We start from the raw sequence: 7,689 nt of genomic DNA, 5'->3' as shown, positions 1-7,689 counted from the left end.
CTTAGGCTGTAATGCATGACAAGACTAGAAAAAGAAGGAAAGCATCTCATCATGAGAGGACCTAGCACAGGAACTTATCCAGACACCTCTGAGTGTGTGTGACTTCCTACCAGCGCTCATTTACTCCCCATCCCTGATGTGAGGATCACCATTTCCACATCCCCATTCCCATTACTTATTCACCCACCTCTGCCTGAAAGGAAGGGCATTGTGCATACAAATCCACAAGCCTGTAGTCTGAGATTGTCCATTGCAATCCCTGAACACAACAGGACTCACCACAAGCTGGTCTCTGTGCAAGAAGCCAATCAGCAACGAAAGAAGGCTTTGCTGCAAGAGAGGCAAAAGACACCCCACCAAAGCCTTGGAAACAAAACAGAGTCCTTAGAAATTTCAGCCAGTAGTCTGTGTGAAGGGGTTAGTTGTTTTACCACAGGTTTGTTTTTTTTTTTGTGCCTTCTTAAAGTTTGCATATACGAGAAATTCCTATAGTTTCTGGTGTTTCTCCTAAAAGTGAGTTGGACACTGGGCACACAGAGGGCACAGGCCTGTAGCTTGCAGAGTTGGAAGCATTGGTGGCTCCCAGCCCAGCCCTAGAGACAGTAGCAGTAAGTAGTTAGACCCCTTTGTAACAGACTTGTGCCCATGTGGGAAGTAGGGCTGGCCCAGGTTGTGATAATGAAAGCAGAAGGATCATAAGCCACATTTTTCCTCCGGTCTATGACTGTTATGTGTTACAGGAGATGCTAAAGCACTTTGGAAACCCAGTATCTTCAGGTACCTTAGTGGGGCTCTGGCCTAGAGAAAATACTCAGATTTTCCTGATGCTAGTACAGAGCATGTTGGTTATGGGAATATCCAAGCAATGACATCTCTTGCAAGAGCCAGCTGTTTTAGAGTCTACTGAAGCAAGCCAAAATTAGGGCAAGCTTAGATGTGATCTGGAGACAGAGTCATTTACCCACAATCAACCCTTTTATGCATTATTATGGAGTGAAGAATCCAGTGCTCAGCTTCACTAGATGAAATTTTGGTGCAGATAGATTACATCTTGTGTAACCCTTTTTTTTTTTTAGGATTAACTCTTTTTTTAATACCCTGCCTGCTCCTACCAATCTACTCAAAATGCAGGTGTAATTTCACCACCGTTTGCGAACTTACAGAAGTTGAACTCACCTGCAACATGTATGAGTTCAAGATAATTTCTTATTAAAAACTTTAAAATAGTGACACACAAGTTAGAGGCAGTGACATGTTCTGTCACCAAAGAAGCAGTAGCCAATAGCATTCTGGATAGCGTGGACGTCTGGGATAGAAATAATAGGATGTGAGATTCTTTTCAGTGACTGATACCAAACTATAAATGACAGTGCAAGCAAAAGTAGTGCTGTAAGCTCTGGGAACATGGTGCAATGACAGCCTAGCAGCTAATTTTCTCATGGCTGTCCTTTGACAGACAATTTTGTGCTTACATTATGCTCAATTGTTCCAATCTATGAGAATACTCAGCTTTTTCCAAACTCTAGTAGAAGTGAAAACATGCTAAACATTGCTGTGGTTAAGCAGGAGAAAGAAATACATTAAAACAGGTAATGGCCTCAAAGAGACATTTATTTTATACGTATTCTTATAGTGTAAATAGCTTTTTTGCAGGAACTGTTCTAGTTTTTTTTGAAAACACTTTCATTTTCCCCTTAAGCTGGCTGAGTTCCCACCTGTAAGGCTTATAACGAGGATATGATGCTGACACCTAGAGGAACATAGATATAAATGTAAACACGTTTATGAGTCTTTCAACTTTCTTTCAGAGTGTGTTTTTTAGTAAGGCATCTGTTTAAATTGAGAAGCAAGAGCCTGGAATGTAATAGTCTCTTCTGTGAATGATTTACAAAGTGTAGTGGACACGTTACAATGAATAACCAATAATCATGGGTTTTCCAACAATCCAGTTTAATAGTTTCTCCATGTGTCTGTGTTTATACATCAGATACACTTCCAACACAAAAAAATAATGTACAATTCAAGAAAATACCCAAAGCTGTTACAGTTTTGGCTTCCTATTTGTTGGTTTACAGTTATGTACAAGAGTATCTTATTTGCAAAACAAAGTGAAGATTTAATGATTTATTTACAACACGAGCTGGTGCCTTTCACTATGCAAACTGTATTATCTCAGGTTTTGCTATATTTTTACATTCATAGTAGCAAGAGCCCACTCAGTGGTCTGTGCCACTTTGGTCCCATTTATGGACAGAGTTAAGTAGTGGACTGAAACAAGGCAAGATTCTCACTACCAGATGACAGACATACCTCTGAAATCCCATTCCCAGACATAACTGAAGGAAGAATACAGCATCTACTGCATTGCTGTAACCATTGTATTGACAGCCAAATAACCAGGTCTCTCCACTGAGAATAACATTCCCACTCATGTCAAAAGGAGACATGTGAGAGCTGGAGGCAGTACGTACTTCAAGCTGCGGCAGAAAAGCAACTGAAGAGTGCTGAAAGGGTGCCTCACTTATCCTGACTTAGCCTGCCAGAGACCTCCAGTGCAAATGAAGACACAGAGTACGCTATCTTTCTAGATGTATGGAGGACAATATTTTAAGGTTCTTCTTACACAAGAGATTAAATTAGGAGAAAAAAAAGAAAGAAACATTTTTATCATAATACACAAGTTCGTTCAGAGAATCATAGAATAATTTGAGTTGGAAGGGACCTGTGGAGATTGTCTAGTCCAACTCACCATTCAAAGCAGGAAAGCAGGGCCAACTTCAAAGTTAGAGCCCGCTTCAAACTTAGAGCAGGTTGCTCAGGGATGTGCCCAGTTAAGTTTTGAATATCTTTGAGGATGGAGACTGCACAACTGCTGGGCACCTGTTCCAATGTTTGAACACCCTTATGTTAAAAAAATTTCTCCTACAGCTGACCAAAATTTCTTCCATAGAAGGGTAATCCAAGACCCTTTGAGCCAATCATAGTCTTTCTGTAGGCAACAACAGTTTTAGAGCATCCTCTAAACCAAATGTAACGAGGGCTAGTCTTTGAGCTTTTGAAAGAAATAATTCATTTTTCCAAGCTATTTTCTGATATCTAGTTAGTAGGGTACCACTGCTTAAAATATTTGCCTAGAAATCAATGCCACAGTTGTACTTCCCTCATCTGGGACAAATCCACTAAATCCACTAAAACTGCACATTACACAGCAGTTACAGAACAGCATGCTTATGACTAGATGCAAATTGCTCACACAAAATGCATGGGGTTTTCCAGGTCTTATGAACCATAGAAGACTCTCGAAAAAGACAAAAACAGTTTGGCTTGGGAGCAAGAGTTATGATTCTGTATAGCTATATGTGCCTGAGTTTGAGATCCCTCTTTTACCAATGTCTGCTGTCCCTCCTGACAACCAAATTTGTTTCGACTAACACCCTCTAGCAGCTTGAAAGGTGTAATCTACAGTACAGCTTCTTCCAATAACAAAAGCTACTGCTAGCTGAAATGTCTTTCTAACCTCTACATAAAGGTAGCCCCTGGCCCAATCTTTACTTCTCCACAAAACTTCTCAAGAAGCCATGCATCTTTTACTTCCCCAGCCGTCATGAATGAGGAAAACAGAAAAACTAGATTCAGCTTAGTCTTCATGTTCAGGTACTACCAGCTTAAAATCAGCCTGTCGTACATCTTTCCATGGATGTAGTGATAAGAAATAAGAAGATATTGTCAGATATGACAAAAATACTGTATCCTGACCAGGAAATCTATCTTATCTTACATAATACATATTTTATGACGGTAACAGTCATGACTGCAATACACAGCTGCTGGTACGTGCATATATTCTTGGCCACAACTGTGTTGACCAAGGTATGTGAATGCTGATAATTGGAGCTACTTCTGTGAATTCATGTATTAGGAAGAAAACAGCAAATAAACTATTTATTCTGGGGATCAAAATCAGTCATGCTGTATCTAGAGAGACAAATATCAAGATAAATGCACACTGAGAGGCCAATGGGCTCATTTGCATGGCAGGGCACACTCATTGCATTTGGCAGAAAGGAAAATGTGACTTTCCCTGTACATGCCTCTTAAAAGATCCAGAGTCTTCAGTAGGCATATAAGATTCAAAATATTTTTTCTCCCCTTAATAAAGATGCAGTGAGTAGCTCTTACCACCAGCATGAGGGAGGTGCATGGAGTGCAAGAAAGGTTTTACATTTAAAAAAAAGGGTTTTGATTGCCACAGAAATCATGAAAAATGAACAAAGATGTTCCATAGGCCTTTCAGCAGAATTACACACAGCAGCAAGATGTTGCATTTCAATTCTCTTCACCAATAAACCTGTTTGGTTTGGTTTGGCTTTCCTAATACTTGTTCGATAACCCACAGACCATCCTTAGGCTATAGCAAAAAATTATCTCCTTGAAGGTCTTCCTCATTTCCTGGCTACGAAAGGCATAGATCAAGGGATCAATCACTGAATTGCACATAATGAGAATGAGGTACATGTTGAAGTGAGACATGAAGCAAACACAGTAGAGGTTTTGAGGGCAGGAGATCATCAGGATGAGATGGAGGAAGAATGGAGCCCAGCAAACAATGAAGATGCCAAGTAGCATAGTCAGAGTGATGGCTCCCTTCATGCTGGTTCTTTGATGGACAGAGTTGTATCCAGGCAAAGCTGCTATTTTCTTGACATGAGTACGAGCCAGGAGGAACATATGGATGTACAGTGAGACCATGAGGAACAACATGGTAAAAAACATAGTGATGAGACAAATGATAACATAAGTTGATTCATAATAAAGAATGAAGATAATGCCACAGCCTGTGCAAAAGGTCCAGATGCACGCAATGATAAGCCCTGATCTTTTCACTGTCATGATGTTGTGATAACGCAGGGCGTAGAAGATAGTGATATACCTGTCTACTGCTATAGCCAGCAAACTGCACATGGAAGCCACCACAGAGATACAGATCATTGAATCAAAGACATTGTCTATATGACGGATAAAGGCATCTTCCATGATTATGTGCCTATTGTTTATTAAGTATATTGTTATGGTCTCCCAAGCATTAGACACACTGACCAGCATGTCAGCTACTGCTAAACTGCAAACAAAGAAATACATGGGCGAATGCAAGTTCTTGTTCTTAACTATTGCGCATATAACTAAGATATTTTCAAGGAGGCTTACAATGCCCAGAGTTAGGAACACCTCAGCTGCAATGACCACTTGCTCACATGGTGATGACTTGCTCTTGACAGTAGGCACAGTAAAGTTGCTGCCAAAGGCACTCAGGTTTAGTTCAGAAATGTACAGTGGAGAGGACATGTTCATCTCTGGAAGCAAATATGTTCTGTTCTTTCTGAGGGACTTGTCAAAGAGTGCAATAAATGCATTTTCCAACAGGCCAAGGAACCTGCCAAAAAAAATATAGTATGACGAGAACAGGCAGAAGTTGACTAAACAAATAGCAGCTATTTAATTTGGCATGTACACGTCCTGACTCTTCCACACCATATTTCTCTACTGATTCTAAATTAACCTCTGACTGGCTCAGAGTTTTTCTACTTATTTCCTTATTGGGAAATTAAAATCACAAACTAATGAAGAGATTTATACACTCTTCATTCATTTTTTAATTTGTTCTATTCGATCTCCCAAAAGTGAGCACAATGTTCTGGAAATTCTGCAGAACACAAAAAAGCAAATAGTTTTGAGAATCTCAATCATCAGAGTCCAGAAATGCAGAAGAATACAGTATTAGGTCAGGCTGAACCTGATCACTTGATTATGATATATATGTCTGAATTATTACAACAGTTAAGAACTGAGCATTTCAGTAAAAGATTTAAATGCTTTCCTGACCTTTGTACTTCTTAAGTTTGCATGAACTGCATTATAAACAGGGTATCTTTGCTATAATAACATGCTCAGTTAAAAGCATCGTATTAAGCCACTAACCAAGGCAAATCCGTACATTCCAGGATACATTAAGGTTACAGAGTTGTTATGGGTGGATTTCTTCCATAAAAATAAGTTTTCTATTCCAAGTTGGGAGTATTTTATTCAATGTTTTTTTCAGCAAAGAGAATATTCAGGGCAAGTCATAAGCCATCACATTCTTAATACAGAGAACACTTCTAGCTGATTGTCAGTGACTCAGTGCAAATAAAACTTAAAGCCTTTCAAGCTAAAACATTTTCAGTTTTTAAAAGTAACCTTTCATTTGCAATCAAGAAGTAACTGTACCTATTTATCAACGCTGCTCCTTCAGTTGCTCTTCCTCTTCATCGCCTGCAACCTTTCCACCAGAGAGCAGAAGTTTCATCCCCTCTCCTCATCCAGCATCTGGGGCTGGGGACTCCTTGGTGGGGACTGATGACATTATAGAGGAAAAGGAATGAGCAAATCCATAAAGTCAAGGCTGACCACGTATAAATTACTTACTGTGCAACTCCCTTTTTATAGTCCCCGAGCCATAATGACTTCAGTACTCAACTGTGGCTCCTCCTCCCCTTCTTTGCCCCTCTAAACTTGTGTTTTCACAGATTCTGTCAGCAAAGGCTTGGGTTTTTACCACCATCTAGTGGTCTTTTGTTGTCTTTTTTTTAACTTAATAGTGATTCTGATCTAAAATTCAGGATGAAGCCTTTTAAAATTCTTACTTTTTAATATATCCTTAGGGGAAAATGATATCAAAGGGGAAAATGCAGTAGGCACATTCTTTTTCAAAAACATTTCACATGTTGTTTTGGTTTTACTTCTCTGCTGTTGCTAGTCCTGACTGACAATAAATTTGTATTGTAATCATAATCCAGAAGAGGCAAATCCAGAAGACCTTTATTAAAGCAGAAGGCTTGTTATAAGCATTCGTCTTATATTCTCAGTTATAATTTTGGAGGAATTAGATCCATGCTATCACAAAACTCAGAAAAGAGCACACAATCAAGCTCTCATGCTGCCAACAGAAGATGTAAGCCAAGTAATATGCATGGAAAAATAATAATTAAAAAGAACAAATAAACAATTATGTTCTGGCTAGATCCAGAATAGAGATTTTGATGTGGACATGGATGGAGTAAACAGTGCACTGTGCAGGGAGCCAGGGCTCCCTGAGCCAGATGTAAATTCCCCCAGGATCCACGGGGTTGAAGAGTCAGGAAACTTAGTGCTTAGTGTTGCAACATCTAGAGTACCTCTATGGGTCTAGCAGTCAGCCTGTCCCTGCTCATCTGGGCCTTACCCAAAAGGTGGCAAAATCAATGGTAGTCTTTTCTTTAATAAATGGGCTCTTCTCCTGTGCTCAGGCTGATGGGAGTCCAGAGTGTACAGTGTCCTGACACTACCAAGTGCCCTGCATGATATCTGCTAATCCGCCAGTCAAATGTATCATGCAAGATTTGAATTTAGCCTGAGAAAAAAAGTCTCTGCTTCTCTTAACCACCACCTTTCCAGGAATCAGGGTCTTTTTCGTGGTATATAACAGCTTAAAATGCTTATTTTTAATGTATAGCTGTTTTCTTAAAGAATAACCACCAACAAGCACAAACTTTATTTCTTTAACAAACTATATGCCATACCATGCTGGAGTTTTCAGTGTCCAGGCACTACAAATGATAGAGTTTATTGTTATAATGGAGCTAAATCCACGTGTCTGATTATTATATGCTACAG

The 7,689-nt window shown here is 39.5% G+C and overlaps 1 protein-coding gene across 1 annotated transcript; it reads right to left on the bottom strand.

Moving 5' to 3' along the window:
• Nucleotides 1-4,359: 4,359 nt before the first annotated feature.
• Nucleotides 4,360-6,342, bottom strand: MC5R (melanocortin 5 receptor). Its single transcript, XM_013940459.2, has 2 exons — nucleotides 6,265-6,342; nucleotides 4,360-5,431 (listed from the first exon to the last, which is right to left on the bottom strand). Exon 2 carries the CDS (start codon nucleotides 5,347-5,349, stop codon nucleotides 4,372-4,374), a length of 978 nt encoding a protein of 325 aa, XP_013795913.1. The 5' UTR covers nucleotides 5,350-5,431; nucleotides 6,265-6,342; the 3' UTR covers nucleotides 4,360-4,371.
• Nucleotides 6,343-7,689: the final 1,347 nt, after the last annotated feature.

The sequence above is a fragment of the Apteryx mantelli genome, chromosome 2, assembly GCF_036417845.1.
Source record: "Apteryx mantelli isolate bAptMan1 chromosome 2, bAptMan1.hap1, whole genome shotgun sequence".
Lineage (NCBI taxonomy): Eukaryota > Metazoa > Chordata > Aves > Apterygiformes > Apterygidae > Apteryx > Apteryx mantelli.
The sequence above is the reverse complement of the archived record's forward strand: the minus strand, read 5'-3'. Positions and strand labels throughout refer to the sequence as shown.

Bases quoted from the DNA above. Each gene is read 5' to 3' on its own strand.
- MC5R (XM_013940459.2), bottom strand. From the start codon at position 5,349: ATGAACATGTCCTCTCCACTGTACATTTCTGAACTAAACCTGAGTGCC.